The 17,475-nt window shown below is 41.8% G+C and overlaps 1 protein-coding gene across 1 annotated transcript in view; it reads left to right on the forward strand.

Moving 5' to 3' along the window:
• Positions 1 to 721: 721 nt before the first annotated feature.
• Positions 722 to 17,475, forward strand: part of PIKFYVE (phosphoinositide kinase, FYVE-type zinc finger containing) — a 62,351-nt gene continuing 45,597 nt past the window's right edge. Inside the window, exons 1-7 of the mRNA XM_005152558.3 lie at positions 722 to 748; positions 3,382 to 3,563; positions 5,624 to 5,773; positions 10,162 to 10,280; positions 12,879 to 13,050; positions 13,758 to 13,965; positions 15,628 to 15,717. Of these exons, the coding sequence (XP_005152615.1) occupies positions 3,392 to 3,563; positions 5,624 to 5,773; positions 10,162 to 10,280; positions 12,879 to 13,050; positions 13,758 to 13,965; positions 15,628 to 15,717 (911 nt within the window). The 5' untranslated portion in view covers positions 722 to 748; positions 3,382 to 3,391. The remainder of the gene's footprint in view (positions 749 to 3,381; positions 3,564 to 5,623; positions 5,774 to 10,161; positions 10,281 to 12,878; positions 13,051 to 13,757; positions 13,966 to 15,627; positions 15,718 to 17,475) is intronic.

The raw sequence follows: 17,475 nt of genomic DNA on the forward strand, positions 1-17,475 counted from the left end.
AGCCGGGCCCTTTCCGCGCTCTCCCGAGACAGCCGCAGTAAGTGGCCTGCGTCTCCACAGGGAAGCCGAAGGCACTGGCGGCCACGGAGGCTTGGGCGCCGAGGGGCCGCGGGCGTGCCCAGGCCGGTGGAGGGAGCCCCTGGGTGAGCGCGGGAGGCCAGGCTGCCCTTAGTGCTGTATTGGCCGGCCTTGGCGGAACCGTTCCGCAGTGCAGCCCGGGTATACGCGTACACACGGGCGGGCGCGGACACGTTTATTAGCCCAGAGGTGGCCATGTCGGCACTACAGCCCCCCTGAGCAGTGGGGCGAGGCGGAGAGTGCGAACCGGGAGGAAGCACAGCCGGAAACACCCGCCTCCCCCTGGCTCCCGCTGTGGCAGCCCAGAACTCCCGCGTCCGGAAGGAGCCTCCCCGCAGCACCGAGCAGCAGAAGCGCCCCAGAGCGCTGGGGCGGAGCGTAGTGATGGGGCGATGCGGCCGCAGGGCGGGCTGTGCGGGGGACACCGCCCCAGCTGCACCACCCCAACGGCTGCCTCCGGCGGGTGGATTGGCGCGGAGCCTCGATTAGCCATGCCTCGGCAAGGAGCGGCGCCGTCGGCGGGCGATTAGGCAGGGCTGGCGGCAGCGCGGCGCGTTGCTAGGGGCGGGGCAGCGGGCAGGCCCGGAGGTGCGCGGGGGGGGGGGTGAAAAGAGGCGGTGCTGCGCTAGGCCTAAGTGCCGGCACCCTGCACCGGCAGCCGTGGGAGCAGGTGAGCACAGTGTAGGGGATCCGGTATCCGTGCCTGGCCTCGCGGTGGTGGGTTTTGTGTGTGTGAGCTCTCTGTGTGCGGCCCAGCCTGATTCCTGGTAGTGGTGGGTGGCAGCTCTCCTAGGTTTGTGTGGGGGTCCCTGCGGAGCAGCTGCCTGTGGGTAGTGGTCCGCCATTTCCTTCCCTCCCCGTCGCAGGTGCATTTCCGGGCTGCCGTCCCTGGTGGGTGGCACCGCGTGTGCGTGGCAGGAGGTGTGTCCCCTTTGCACAGTGGGAAGCAGTCAGCGTGGCTCCGGTGCGCAGGTTGGCAATAAAGTGTGTGCGTGTGTACAACGTACTTATGTTAAAGTTACGATTGTTTAGCTTTTATACCCAGGGTGTGTTAAGCAGGTGCCTGGGGATTAGATTCAGGCAACAAGGAGTGCATGGACCTTTCTGGTTCTGAGCAGTTTTGGTCAGTGTTGTAGGATGCAGGATGTCATGGAGACATTCTGGATGTAGCTGAGGAAGATGTAATCAGGTTTTGTGTCTGTTGGTTGATATGTGCATTTTACTTTCTGATTTTCAATAATGTGTAAAGAAATTACTCTTTTCCTGTTTCCTGGAGGGAGGAGGGAAGAAGTGTTTTCCTTTTAGTGGGAGAACTAAAGCACTTTAAGAAGGATGGTGCACATCATATGCACATCATAGCTAATGTGTTGTGTGGCACAGAAAATCCAGGTATTTTTGGAGCTAATGCCAAGTACAGTGGGTTTTTTTCAGTCTGTTTTAGTTAGACTAGTATTGCTGTCACAGAAGCAATCGTTGTGTGTTTTTTTTTTTCCTTGAAGCCCAAGTTTATTTTTCCAGAATCCTATGCCTGCTATATGCAAGTTCAGAGACTTCCCTGGTTCTTTTTATCTTGCTAGGCTGTAGCTGGTTGCTTTGAGATGAACAGTTTCCTACAAGACTTCTGGTTGACTTTATAAAGGCATTATAAATGTGGTAGTGTGTGTGTGGGAGCAAAACCCTGTTGTACGTTAAACATTGAAAAATAAAGTTCTCATTGCCTCAAGTATTAAGGAAGCAAGTCCAAATTTGCCTGAAGATTTGAAGGCGTTTTCCATGCACTCTGGTGCCTAAGCATGTCCAAATCATCTGTTGCTTGAATACAGCTGAAACGAGCAACAGCAAAAAATACTGTGACTTACAGGGGAAAGGGATGCAGAAACATTCCAGACTAAGACTCAAGAACCTGCCTGAAGTTTCTCTTGAAATGACTGATGTCTTTTTTTCTTAAAGATATGTGAATGTCAGGAGAAACTCAGAGCCAAAGATGCTTACTATATAGAGCAACAAGCAGAAGTCTACTGACAAATCATATGATAGACTTGCAGATACCATCTTTTGTGCATTTGTCATGGGAGTGGTCAAACTTTGCCACATGAGCTGCATGCAGCTTGTTAGCACTTCCAGTGTCACTTGTCAACCATGTGGATTTTCTCTGGGCTTCATAGATTTTTAGCATGGCTTCTTAAGACTTGGAAGAAAGTGTTCTAGTCAGTAAAATATGCCTGTAGATTCTAGGGAGCAGTTCTGAAAACTGGGAACTAGTATTTAATGAAGGAGCATGTATTAGCTACTAGGCAGGAAGTAGATTTCATACAGGATTTTGATCCTTGGCATGGGTAAAAGTCATTTGTCAGTCATAGCTTCCATCGCTCCCGGTGTTCTAGCTCTGTCAAACATTTCACTAAGTCTTGCTTAAACTAAAGTGATGGTAGTAAGCACCTTAGCAGGCTAGAAGTGCAAGCTTTGTGAGATGAAGTGAAAGAAATCAGGTGCGTATTGAGGTTAAAGTATATGGGCTGTAGGGATATGTGACTGTTTGCCATATGAAAGCTTTTGTACGCAGCAAATAGGCTTAACAAGTATGGCTTCCTCTAATGTAGAATGTGGTTTGACTTTATTTGTTTGTTTTTCTTTATGCGGCTACTCTTGAAAACAAGGAAGTTTGGAGGTGTAAGATATGACAACAAATAAACCACAGTTTGGGTTGCTTTCCTGCAAACTTACACAAGACCCTGTATTGTAGTGCAGAGGGAAAGGAAGGGGAAGGAAACAGTGTGCCATGAAACTTAATCTTTAAGTCCTGCTTTTGTTTGCAGTTCATTCTTTCTCATTCTGGTGTTAACCTGGCCAAACAATGAGTGTGTCGTGCTTGCCCAGGCTTGTCTTCAGTTGTCTTATTACAAGGGCTGCAGAAGTCACAGCACTGACAGATCTCTTAAAGTTAAAACTTCTTTGTGATAGGGGTGCAGAGTCTCCATTTGAAAATTTCAAGTTTCCATAAAGCAGTAAACAGAGTGTGTTGTCTGATAATGTAGTGGCTGTTTACTTTGATTGCTCCAGATGTTTAACTAGGAGCTGTGAATTGCTTGCTGCAGAGATGCTGATCTCTTGCCAGTGAGTAAGGCAGGGGACATGGGCTTCTAACTCTGGCACTCTTGGCATGTGCTAATAACAGATATCTGTGGTAGGTGGGATGAATCTCCCCCTTCCCCTTGCACCTAATGAGACATCTCCTCTTCAGTTGACTGAAGGTGTTCCATTTCACCAACCTGTGTATAATGCATGTTGCTGAACTCTTTCTAGGGCACGTGAAATGGCCACAGATGACAAACGATCTCCAACATTGGACTCTTCCAGTGATCTACCTCATACTCCTAGTAGTCCGTCTCATCTCACTCACTTCAAACCCTTGACTCCTGACCAGGATGAGCCTCCTTTTAAATCAGCTTACAGCTCTTTTGTAAATCTCTTCCGTTTCAGCAAAGGTAAGTTGGGAATGTATGTGCGTGGCTCATGTGTGCTGTCTGTTTTATTGATACTCTCTGCTGCCACATAAACTTGTAAAAATGCCTCTGAATATTAGAGCATAATGTCAGATGGCTGGCCAGATGAATTGTGAGTCAGTCCTTTTGTGAGGGGTGTTGCGTCTTGCTTTTGGGTGACATTAGCAGGGCTTTGCTGTGGGAGAAGAGAGCCAACATGTTGCAGCTAGAAATCTGTGTCTGCCCATAAAGGTCACAGACAAGCCAGTTAACAGTTAGTATTTTATAGCTTCTTAGCTGGGCATCTGGATTTCCTTTGCCTGTATGAAGGTTTTGAGGCTAAAAGGTGGATTAACCTTCTGCCAGTCTATATGAGCAAAATGCATGCTTGTCCTTCCAGTGTAAGTGCTTACTGCAGACTTCTTCCATTCCTCACTTTCCTATGCATCTTGTACCTTCAGGTGGATAGCAGCTGAGCTGCAATAAAGCAGTGCATGTACAGTAAGTCTACCCTTAATTTGCATGGCTTAAGTATGAAGAGGCCAGAAGTGTTGTGAAAGTTTTGTATATTAAAAGTACTACTTGATTTTGGTCTTTGTGCTACATGTATTACGAAGCACTTAAAGTCTCAGTAGGCAAGCTCTTGGACAGCTATGACTTTTTTGTTTCAAAGAAATATACTGCAAAGTGTGATGAATGTGTGCAACTTGGTTGCATACAAAACCTATATCTCTGCTGGAGATGACAAACTGTTCAGCTGCTTTTGTTTAGTCTGTTCATTATCCAGCTCTTCTAAGCATGCTTCTGCAATGTTTTGCCTAGGGAAAAAGGGTCAAGGTAGATTTTTGTATAAGCAAACTGATCTGTGTAGCTTCTTCTTGTGCAGAATGAAAAATAATTACTTCATATGACTGTTATTAGTTTGCATAGTACAGTATCACCTGTCATTATTAATTCATTGAAAGCATCACAAGATACAGTCATTATTGGCTTCACTTGTTTTTTTTTCTGAAAAATGTAGCTGGAGTCAGCAAAGTATTGTGTTGAAAGAATGGGAAAATAACTTTGAAACAGCCATCAAATGGGCATGTTACTGGAATCAATGAAAACCTGTCCATACTTGATCCTCTGATGGAAAAGTGTGGTGTATGAAAGGCTGTGGTAATATTAATGACCTCAATGCTGTCTTTTAACAAACCTGAAAAGCTTTTCAGGGCAGAAGCTGATAATCAAGCATAGCTATTCAATATAGCAAGAAAAATTCATGCTTACCCATTTGTTTTTTACACACTTTTCATGTTAGGGGTATTTCTGAAATAGCCTGAGCCTTGACAGACAAGTTCTAATGTATAAACATGATCCAAATAAGCTATTTATGAGAGTTGTTTACCCATAGTTTTCCCTCTCTCCTTCTCTTTCTTGGAGCAGGAAGGCTCAGCAGGGAGCACTCTCCCATTCTCCAGGAAGAATTGGAGGAGAGAGAAGGAGGCAGAGCAGCACACAGAAATATTTTTATAGCTATTGTATTTTTGCAGCTAATGTGGTTGCACATATTGGCTTCACATCATGTATGCTCAGTTACAATTAATGAGATGGAGAAAAGTCACCAGAGAACACCATCAGTATCAGTCAAAAACTAGGAACTCCCACACAAGCTAGACAGAAGGAGAAATGAGGGTTAGGGGCAGAGCAGCATTAAGGAATCACAGAATCACACAGTATCACTGAAACACTGAGGCTGGAAGGAACCTTTGGAGATCATCTGGTCCAACCTCCCTGGTCAAACAGGGTCATCTAGAACCAATTGCCAAGGTTCATGTCCAGTCAAGTTTTGAATATCTCCAGCGATGGAGACTCCATAACCTGTGACAGTGTTCAGTCATCTCAGCATAAACAAATTAAAGAGGAATCCGAGACCATCTCTCCTTTCCTATGCCTTGCAGAAATCAAAGTGCCATGGCCCATAGTTTTGCATGCACTACTGATTTTCATTATTGTGTCTGAGCAGTTTGTTTCTTTCTTTTTGTCAACTCCAGATGACGGCAGACCTTCATCCACAGCAGAGAGAGCAGAGGCAGGACAGAGTGATCCACAAGCATTGAGTGGTGGCTGGTCCAGACCTCAGCATCCCAGGACTCAGTCTCAGAGCTCACCGGTTCCTTACAAAAAACAGCTGACTGGTGAACTGCAAAGAAGATCTTCTACAACTCTGGGTAATTTCAGATCTTTATTCTACAAGGAAATGTTGGACTAGCCAGTCTAGAGTGCTTCAGAGTGAGGTGGAAGGAAATTAAGAAAGGTTTGTTAGTTGTCTAGGTTGAAAGCAGAATTTGGTGGCAGGCTACACTGTTTCTGTTGGTGAAGTTGCACTTTGACCTCAGAAGCATGTTCCCTCCACCCTTCTAGTGTTCTAGCAAGACACTGTTTCTGGGGCTCTGCTGTTTCAATTACAAAAGAGTCTGGAACAAAAGAGGCTGCCAAAACACAGTCAGTGTCTTAAAGTTACTTGAACCTTGATCCTGAAAATTTCTGCTTTGTCTTGAGAGACTTTGGTTTCCTAATTTCAGTTTCTTAACAGCCACATACAAGCTGTAACTTCAGGGCTCAGTTTGAATGGGATTGATGTGTGTGTTTTCAAGGCAGTTACAAATTCAGGTTTGTTGCTTGTAGCTGTTTTGAGGAGAATTGAATAGAAACTTGTCTAAACCTTTTTTATTCTTAACCTTGGAGCTATTGCCAGATGCCATACTGAATCTCTCTTAGCTAGAATGAGAACTGAATGTGATTTCAAAGCTGCCACTGTGTAATGAATGTGTTTATGAAGATGTGGAAGAGCTAGTAAGTGGGTTGCAGGGGTTCCTCTTGAGATGTGCCTGGTTAACGTTGGCTACTTGTGATAGCCTTGAGCAAACTGCTAAGCTGGGTGAAAATCCCATGCAAGATAGTATTTCCAAGAGTATGGTATCTAGTGTAAACAAATTGGTTCTTAAATGTTGTTAATGTGTATGGGAGTTTTAGAAAGATGTCTAGTTTTGACAAATAGGCAAAAGTCCAGAACAGATAACTAGCATTTTCATCTCTGTGAGTCATTTGCATGCTGCTTTAGTGGAATACATTCATTGTCTTCCTTCTTGCCCTCTAGTACTGTTTGTGCTCTTCAGTTGTACCTGTCACAACAAACCAGTTAACTTTTGTTGTTTGTTTTGCTTTGCTTTTTAAAGGTTTTTCTCAAATGCCCCAAGTACAGCAGTGTGCTCTTGGCTGACTTGTCACTTTACTTCATTCTTACTTATCACTTGGGAATTATTTGGGGGTTACAGGTTAGAAACCTTTAAGTGAGGTAGGTTGATTGGAGCTCAGAATGCAGAAGTAATCTTGCTGTTTGACTTCCACTGTGGGTAGGCAGCCAGAGAAATGAGACTTGGTGTACTGAGCAGGTAATCACAGCTGGAATCATATTGCAGGTTCCTTCTCAGTGATCAGAGTTCAGGTGGGGAGAGTAGGAAAAAGAGGAGAAAAACATGTAGTATTTCAGAAGATGTACAGGTTTTTCCGAGGATCAGCAGCCATAAATACATATAGGAAGGATGTTACTGCTGAAATATGAGAACTTTTTTCTTTAGCAGCAGGAGTTAATTTTTAGTGTAGGAAGGATAAGTAGGTTAAACTGGAAATCTAGATGGGGCTCCTTTGGTATATTGAGGTTTTGTTTAGTGAACATGTAGACTGGGAAGTAATGCATAAGAAAACCACAATCACTGTATAAACTGGTAGTCCTGAGAAGATAAAGGGGTGAGATCTAGCTGGCTTTTGATTGTTAAATGCAAGATGGTATCAAGTAAAAAATGACACTGTTGTATTAGTGTTTGGCTAGGGAAGAAGAGTAAATGGATGAAGATACAGTGGAGTTATAGACTGAGGAAGTATAAGGACTCTATATATCAAAGCTATGAGGAAGCTGTCTTCACTTCCTGCAGGTGTTTTTGTGCTGGGTGGAGAATGTCCCACAAAAGTTTGTGGAGCTGATCTGGTTGCCAAACAGATGAAATAACACTTAAATAAAATTTAATTTTATTTTTAAAACCTAATTTATTGTCTGAAATTTTAATTGTCTGGTGGGGTGTGGGTTATGGGGTGCTTTGGGGGGTGTGTGACTTTGTGTGGTTTTTGTTTTGGATTGGTTTGTTGTGGTAGCATATACCGAGTATGATGCTTCAGGAACACTAAAAAAACCTGACCACTCCTTCCATGTGTAAGTGTGGTCAAATCAAAAGAAGATACGAAAACTTTTCAGAAGTGCAACTGTTAGCCACTGGGATGATACTGTGGCAAAACAAAAAAAATACACTTACAGTTTCTGTGTTTGTGGAAGAGAACATGAGTTTTGCAGGTTTAATGGTGAAATAAAGAAATATAGTTACAACGCTGAAAGCATACTTCTGTAAATCATGGTGTATTGGTTGAGAAAATGACTGGTATTTACAGTAACAGAATTTGTATTGAGAGTTAACCTAAGATTGATACATGTGAATTCTTTTATAGGGAGGGTGTGTTAGACACCATGTGCCCTGTACTGCAGGAATGAGAACTTCTTACATTCTTGCTATACAATATATTTTTTCCCAGAAAGGGAGAAATCACATGATTGCAAAGGAAAAAGGCTGAGTTTTAACCTCAGAATCAGTCAGCTTCTCTAGTATAAATGGATTAGCCATGTGCTCTGACTGCTGATGGCATGCTTTTCTTAATGTCGATCACATCCTTTTGACTTTTTCTTTCTTATGTAACACACAAAAGGGCATTTAACTAGAAAGACAACCAGCGTGGAGTTATCTATGGCATTTCCTCAGTGCTATGTACATGTTTTGGGTATCACTTGCCTCAGATTTGTAACTGGTTAGGCAGGAGGCCTGGTAGTGGGTTTTTTTTGGGGGTTATTTTTTTTTCTGTTGGAAGCAACATTCCTGGAAAGAAGATATTCTGGAATTTGAAGGTTACAGCAGGAAAGTCCAGGCAGTAAATGCAACATAAATCTTTTGACAGAAGTAAGGAGGAGCCGTAGTTTTCTATGGTATTATCAATGTTTCCTTGAGATATTACAATGCTGGAAGTATACATCTGTAAATCATGTTGGGGGTTGGAACTAGATGATTTTAAGGTCCTTTCCAACCCTAACTATTCTATGACTCTGTTTGTGCATTGACTGAGAAAATGACTCTGATATTTATAGTAATGGAATTTGGATTAGGAGTAAGAGTTAGCCTAAGACTGATAAACGTGATTTTTTTTTTCCTTTCGTTTTTTATAGGGATGGTGTCTTTAATCACCTTGAGATACTCAGCCTGGTGCTGTCCAAGAGTATTTTTGTTGCTGTTTTTCATTCTGTTTTAATAAATAAATTCCAAGTGACTGGCCACTTAACTGGGTTTAAGCACCCCAGAATCTCTTTAGAAAGCTCTGTTGTGGCTTCTTTGTTGTACACAGGTTATTAAGTAGCTCTGTGTGGGCTAATTAAAAATATCTATGAAGATACCTACTGAAGAAGAGACATGGAATCCCATGGTTTTAATCCCATTACTCTAAGGGTTTTGATCTGTGCACAGAGGAATAGCCTAGCTATTACTGCACTGCAATAGTTAACATGCTTGTGCTGGTGCTGTCAGCATTCCCGCTGACATCAGTGGTATCTAAAGCAGTAAACAGAAAGCAGCCATGACTGTTCTTCTTGTACTGGGGGAATCAAAATAAAATGCTAGTCAGATGGAGAGCAGCGAAGCTGGTAAGAAACTTTAAGCTATTCAGAAAAGTTTTTTATGTAGGAAGGTGACTCTGAAAGTGTTTAAATATTCAAATAAATACAGCACTGGGTTTTCAGATCCTTCTGGAGAGAAAGGTCCTATTTGTAACTTGTTCAGCAATGCTTCAAAGTAATCTAGCATTTTATAGGAAAGAAATTAACTGCATTACATTTTTATAAAGGAGTATCTTTGCTATGGTTAATCAAGAATGACTGTACAAGTTCTCAACAACTTAGCTTTTAACTTAAAAAAAAATCAACCCCCCCCCAAAATGTGAACTTCTGGATGTATTTTATTCTGAATTACAATTTTTAAAAGAAACTGAGCAATTAAGTCCTGAGAATTGCTGTAGCAACTTGTAAACGAGTTTGCGTTAAGGCATTGGCTTATACTAGTCCTAGAATGAGTATAAATATTGTTGTAATTATTTTGTACATATTAATATCCTAGAGGACATTCTAAAATGAGACTCAGTGCTTTCTAAAAGTTTACTATTACAAGGTTTATGTGGTAAGTTGAAAATAGCTTTATTTCTTTAAAAGATACCTGTATTCTCAGACAATTAAATCAGTTCTTGTAAAGGCAGGGGATGGTATTTAAAATGTCAGTCAAAATAAGGCTATCTGGCATCAGAAGCTCCTTTTGAGGGAGAAAAGTCCAAGGGCAAGAAGTGATACAGTCTGTAACTTTGTAAAGTGTATAATACATATGTGAACATTTTTCCTTCTAGTGGGGTTTTGTGTAGTGATGTGAATGTTGATGTATCACGGAAGAAATGAATACTACTCTCCCTTCCCTTCCAGACAATCGAAGGAAAGTAGAGCCACCTCTTGGAGGTCATGATCCTCGAACAGCAGTTCAGTTAAGAAGCCTCAGCACTGTTTTAAAGCGCCTCAAAGAAATCATGGAGGGGAAGAGCCAGGTACTACTTCTTAGGTATTTGTAGGTCAAACTATGTAGAAACTGAATTTTTTACTGGGCTTCTCTGAGCTTCATTTTTTTAGCTATATCACAGGGATTTTTCAGAAGTTTGAAGGATGAACGAATAAACTAAAAATTGTGAGTGCAGAGGAAACAGTGACATGTCAAACTTCTGTCATATAGAAGTGAAATATTGCACTCAGCTTTCTGAACTTGGACCAGATGCTTTCATTTTAAACTTCTTCCCACTTCTGTGTTACCTAATCTAGTATTACCTGATGGTTGTTATACTTGAAGGTTAACCATGGGCAGGTGAAACACATTGACTGTCACAAATAGCAACAATAAATCTGAGGATGATTAGATCTGTTAATTATTATGGTAATGTTTGATCAGCAGTATTTGCTTGAAAGGCTTGTCCTGGTAATCTGTTTTGATTCAGCTGGTTAAGGATCTGGTGGTTGCTACTGACTTGCTTTCACCTCCTTCTGCTGTGTTGGGCCATGCCTTTAAGAGGAGGATCCAGCTGAAAAAAAACATAACTATTTATAACTGATGATATAAATAGCTGTGTCTGGGAGCAAGACATGAACAGGCAGAAGTACATTTAATTAAACTGAATGAAGAGAAAAAAATGAGTTTTGGGTTGATAGCTTTTACAGGTAGATTTTGTGTGAACTCAGCTTCTAGTGCTATTCTTCTTGTAAGAGTAACTTTGCTTTGGTAGAAAGGATTATATTTTTGGGGTTAAAGTAAAAACTTTTCACTGCAGTAAGCAGGGTACTGAGTGTGGCTCCTACTAATGTTTCAGTTTGTGGTAGCTTCTGAAGGCCCTGGAGACTTCCAGACATCTTTGAAGGTATTGGAGAAGTGCTCAGTGAGGATGCAACAGTAAAAGTTGTATGTCTAGATCTTTCTCTGAAACTGGTATGTTAGTTGTCAGCATACTGACTTCTTTAGAGATAGTAATACATCACTGCCCTTGACTGCAGCCATGTCTTGCTTGAGTCACTCCAGGCAGCAATTTCTTCCTACTGTCTGACTCTACAGGAGATCACTTTACTGTTGTAGAAAGCATGTAAGATCCTGGAAGGTGCCCCTCTTATCAACCTCTACTGCTAATGGGGGCCAGGCTTCTCTTCTAAACCTTTACTTGCAGTCTGTTCTTGTCATGCATGTTGGCTCTTTCTTGAGAAAGGAAGAGATCTGGAAGTTGTCAGCAGCAGTGGTTAAGTTTCTAAACATCCAGTTATGTGCAAGTGGTGCAGAGGCAAAGAGGGAGAGATGGTGGACAGAGGCACTGCTGCTTGGAGCAGCCACTCATGTGGCAGAACCAGAGACTTGGCTTATCCTGCAGAGCTGCAGCAAAATCTCTTATTTGGCATCCCCTGCAGCCTTGAAACAGTTTCTTGGAAAGCTCTTCATTGTATCTTTCCCTGCTTGAAGTTTAGTGTTCAGCTTAAGGATTTCTAGGCTCTTTTGAACACTGGACTGACCTTGAGCGGTGTTTGTCCTCTTTCTGTAACCAGCTTTCTTGGGTGAGTACAGCATGAATTTGTTGTCCTGTTGATTATAGCTTGTTTGGTCTCAAAATTGGTCTACCAACTACGTCAAACTTTACTTTGTAAACATCCCAAAAAAGGCCCAATTCAGCTATGCTTTTTTTATATTTTTTTAATGTGGAAGTTGGAGTATGGATCACTTTTCTCTGCAGTTACTCTCTTCCTGGGTTGCTTTGAGAAAATTCTTGCAGTGCTTTCTCTTCCAAAGAAAATCCCAGAGTATTCAGTCCCTCTGAAAAGGCTTATTGCTAGAACTGAACTCTAGCAAAGAGTGTTTTCACAGTCAGAGCTGTCATGTGGCCATTAGTGGTTGTCTCCATCCGCTGTAATTGTAGCTTGTGTGCTCAGAATCATAATTGAGATTTGTCTTCCTCTGTTTATAGCTACAACACCAGACAGAAGTTTTAACTGTTTGTTGTCAAGTCTTAAGACACAAATTCCTGTGGCTGCACCCATGCTGTAAATCAGTATATGTTGTTGTCTGCTGAGTGTGTACTCCACAGTTGTCTTCATGTAGCAGTTAACCTGGAGTTTTGGAACAATGTCATTCTGGGCCCTGCAGGCTTTTACAACTGTTTATTGAGCTTTTGAAGAATATGATCACAAAATTTTTACATGTACCTATAATCTTTTCAGAGTACATCCCAGTATTAACTGTTAAAATGATCTTTTGAAATAGTTTGGGTTTTTTTAACTGTGCTAGTTGAGGGCCTGTCATGTGCTGGGGTAAATGAGAGGGAACTGCAAACAGTACTTCATGTTTGTTTCTTCTTGACCTTTATCTACAGCTCATTATAACTTTTATCTGCTTTGCGTCCATGCAAAGGCTTGCTAGATTTATTCTCACAGTTAAGAACTCTGTCTTTTGACTCACTACAAAACCATGTGAAAAATCTTTTCTGTGCTTATACACAAGTGTGCGCACACGTGAACATATGACATTGCCCTTTTCTTGTGCACAGTCTACAAAACAATCAAAGATCCGAACGTGCTTTTTTGTTTACATAAAAACCTTTCTCTGCTGCCTTTCATTGTAGGACAGTGACTTGAAGCAGTACTGGATGCCTGACAGCCAGTGCAAGGAATGCTATGACTGCAGTGAGAAATTCACCACCTTCCGACGGAGGCACCACTGTCGACTCTGTGGGCAGATCTTCTGTAGTCGATGCTGCAATCAGGAAATCCCTGGAAAATTCATGGGCTATACAGGTAGGGTTTATGTGTTGGAAACCAGAACATTCTCTGTGTGCTCAGCTCATGACTACCATGTTTTAGCTTCTAGCATCTGCTAGAGAATGCTGTACAGGTCTCTAGTGGGCTTAGAAATATGCAAAAAGAATCACAGGACTTAATTCTACCAGTTTCTTCATGCACAATGTTGGATTATGCCTCCTTATTTTTACCATTGCTGTGTCAATGATGACAAAACAAATATAGCCACTATTTAACAGGGATGTTCACTACAAAAAGTGTGCTCAAGTAGAAGCTGCTCTTTGTAATGGTAATTTTAAAATATAATGAGCCACATGGTCTAATTGAGGGCGAGGGAGACTTTCACATACCACTTACCAAACTGAAGGCATCTGATAGAGATGATTCCCAGACATCAGCTGATGTTTCATGTCTGACTGGTTATTGTACCATGATTTCAGTGTGTACATGTGCTGTCTCCCTCTCCCCGCAACCTGTCTCTCTCTTACTGATAATGTTATGCATCATTTGACTTGGAGAAATTCACTGAATATATAATTATCTGAAGTTTTGCTTTTTAAGGAAATAGGAGAACTAGACTTAAATGCACAAAGAGGATTTGAAACAGGAAATCCTTTTTTCCACCACTGTACACCTCTGATCCTGTAGAAACAGAGTAGTATTTGTTCCTGTTCACTTACACTCTCTGGTTCCCCTTTCCATAGGGGATCTCCGAGCCTGCACTTACTGCCGCAAAATAGCCTTAAGCTATGCACACTCCACAGACAGCAATTCTATTGGAGAAGACTTAAATGCTCTGTCAGATCCTGCATGTTCTGTATCAGTGCTGGATCCTGGTGAGCCACGCACACCAGTTGGGAGCCGTAAAGCTAGCCGCAACATCTTCCTGGAGGAGGATCTAACCTGGCAAAGGTAAAGTGAATGGTTTCATGCTGAGATGCAGAATCTTAATTGTGTTTTCAGGCTCACACCTGCCTAGACAAAAGCTGGTGGTTTCCATCTAGGAAACTTAAAAGTATATCTTGCGTAAAAGGAATCTAATCCTGTGCTTGCTTCTAATATTCTTTAAGTTGAAATTTGGAAACTTTTCTATTGGAGCTTTAAGTTATTTGCAGTCCTTCTGTTAAACTTTTGAATCAGTGATTTTTTTACCAGCAGCAGAGCAAGTTTTTAGACAAATAAAAAAACCATCCCTTTTAACCACCAAGGTATCCAGAAACAAATCTTGTGCTTTACTTGTCAGGTTTTGGGTTGGGCAAGAGAATATAAGAGATGCTGTCTGTGCAGATAGGAGAGAAATGGTGCAAGTAACCATCTGTTTTAATGGAAGTGGGATTGAAAGGACCAGCTATGAATGTTCTCTTATACTTTTTTCAAAGTGGGTGTAAACTGGAGCATAGGAGGTTCCATGTTAACATCAGGAAGAACCTCTTTACTGTAAGAGTGACCGAGCACTGGAACAGGTTGCCCAGGGGGGTTGTGGAGTCTCCTACATTGGAGATATACAAGGCCCGCCTGGACAAGTTCCTGTGTGATGTACTCTAGGTTATCCTGCTCTTGCAGGGGGGTTGGACTAGGTGATCTTTTGAGGTCCCTTTCAACCCTTGGGATTCCGTGATTCTGTGATTCCACTGCCCTTCAATAAGGGGGTCTTTATTTTTGGAAGATGAATAAAAGAACGCTGCACTGCTTCTCAAGTGGTATGCAAGTTAATTTCTGAGGACTGTGATTTAACTCACTGTGAGGAGAGGAAGAAAAAAACAGATGTGGTGCTTGTTTTTCTAAAAACAGAAGTACAGGCAGGTATGGAACTACTGAGGAATTCTTGAGTCAGAGTCTGTCTTTTCAGTATGTCCTTTAAAAGTAAAGGAGTAGGGTACTCTGTGCAAGTACAGCTACTCAGGCAAGGTTGTACTGTGTACATTTTCTCACAAAGAGCATCTATCATGCTAGTAACAAGTCTATATCCCAGAGCATAGGCAGTACAGCTGTATCAGTTGGGGTGCAGTGGCTTATTTCTCATGTTTTATCCAGTAGGGATTTATACTAGTGGTGTATGAACGTCTACTGCCAGTCCTTCCTTCTGGACTGGAAGGAAAAGGAGTACAAAGGTGATAGTGATCAGGTTAAACAATTACAGAAGGTTGTCAGGCTATCTGGGTAAAAGCTGTCTAACAATATCAATAGGTAGCATTGCTTTGATTACAAAAATTATATGTTGGCAATACAGGGGCAATGCCTCTGCCTCCAAAGCATGGAATAGCAGCCTGCAAAGGAGATGTGTAAACAAAAAGGGATATAGGGAAAGTGGGCAGGAAGGCAGGATAATTCAAGAAGTGACAAGAAGGCTGTATTATTTGACTTGAGTGTGAAGTGAAGAAGGCTTGAGCACTATCATCCAGATATAATTTATCTGCATATGGGGAAAGATTTTTCTGTTCCCTCATTGATTTAACAGTCATGGGTGCGAATGAGAGGTAACATTGGCATTAAGTGTATTTTAATTCCAGCTGTTTTGACACTGCTGCATGAGGCAAATCTCAAACATCTGTAATGTGCTCCTTTTCCTTGCAGCTTGATTCATCCAGACTCTTCAGCTCCCACGCTGTCTGCACGCCTCGGGACTGTCCAGGAGGATGCAGGGAAGTCACCAGCTAGGAATAGGTAAACTAATCACATCTGAGTACTTTCTGTTCTGGATGCACTCCTAGCATACTCTTCACTGTAAAGCCTGTACTTTGGGGCTTATTTTTAGAGAGCATGCTGTTTCATGTTCAAAATGTGACACCCTATTACCCATATGTAGTGGTAAGGAAAGGCCATTTATGTACATATTCTAATTCATAAAAATACTACTTTTGAGGAACCTGTACTTTGCTGCTGGATCAGTCAAATAAAGGTAGTGGTGAAGAGGACAGAAAGGTAAAGAAGTGTCTAAGAAAGGCAGAGTTCTGAGGAAGCCAATAAAAAGGAGTAACAGATGCTTGTTAATGAGTGGTAAAGACTGAGGTCATGGAGGAGCTTTTGTTTGATTTTGTTTAGTGTAGTTTTTGTTGGTTTTGTGTGTTGTTCCTCCCTTTTTCTACCCCTTCTGCCTCCCCAGTCTGCTCCTTCTGCTCTTTCATTAAATATAATCTTGTTTAAGGTTGTCAGGCTTCCTTAGGCTAAAATCCTGTCATAGGCCTTTATGCAGGAGTGTTGGAATGATCTTGGAAATGTTCATCAGAGCTTTAGTGTAAGTTGTGAATTCTTGAACCTAATCCCACTAAATAGGATGGTATTAGAAGAAGTAATTTCCACTTCACAATGTTTCTGCTATGGTTCTGGTTGCATACTTTCATTATGGTTAAATTGGGAAATAAAGGTGAGCAAGGGTGTAAGGAGCAGATTGAGGACAATCCAGATTTCAGTGTTGGAGTCAGGAGACATTCAGAGACTTCTTTGCATTGGTATTACAGGCATGCAGAATGTTTAGCAATTTGAAGGGATCAGGCAGGACCAGCAAAGACAAGGGAACTTCTGTTAAGAAGGATGCTGAGTGTGCCTTTCAGGGAGCACACTGCTTGGAGTCTTTATCTTCTGTGTGATGGGAACGGTTAGGAGGAGATCCATACTGCCTGTACAGCTGAGAACCAAAGATCTTGCCTAGGGGGAGTAAAATGCTGGTGAATAAACTAGATCCAAAAATCAATTCTGGGCAAATATGGCAAGGAGTCCAGAGTTGAAAGTTCAATGTTAAATAGCTGCAGTGACATCAGGAAATGTTTGAAACCTCCTCCTTCTGTTTGAATGGATGTTTTCTATTTTAAAAGGCCTTTGCTGTTTGCTGACACTTGGCAGCAGTAGAAAGGTTTACTAAGCCGGACCTGGCAAGCCCAAACTGCTCATTCAAGTTAGAATTCATGGCCTCACTGTAGTAACTTACCTGTCTGGACTCATGTTTGAGAAGCAATGATAAGAAATAATCAAACTCTGAACCTGTGGAAACAACTATTTGTTTTGGGTTAAGCAATGCTACCATTTAGATTGTCTCAAAGCCACTGTAGATGTTTCTTTGAGAGAAGCTAGACCATGCCTCTTTCTAGATGAGATGAAGCAAAAAAAAAATGCAGATTGAGTGCATTTAGTTGTAGGTACCAGAAGTTAGTATTATTTGTTTTCCCTGTGCATGGGGTATCTGTGTTGAATTTGTGTTGGTTTTTCTCAGACTATTTATAGGGGGGAAAAACCCAGCACAACAGTCAAGTGTTGCAAGTGCAGGCAGGCATTTGAATTCCTCCTTTGCAAGTCCTTCTAAAGGATAAGGATTTTTTTCATTGCAAAACTCTCCTCTGCTTTTAGAAAAGATAAATACTAAGAAGTAATGGATGTTAACTGGTGATGATAAAGACACAGATATGAAATCTGCCTGTTCTAAGTCTT

The sequence above is a fragment of the Melopsittacus undulatus genome, chromosome 8 (assembly GCF_012275295.1).
Source record: "Melopsittacus undulatus isolate bMelUnd1 chromosome 8, bMelUnd1.mat.Z, whole genome shotgun sequence".
Lineage (NCBI taxonomy): Eukaryota > Metazoa > Chordata > Aves > Psittaciformes > Psittaculidae > Melopsittacus > Melopsittacus undulatus.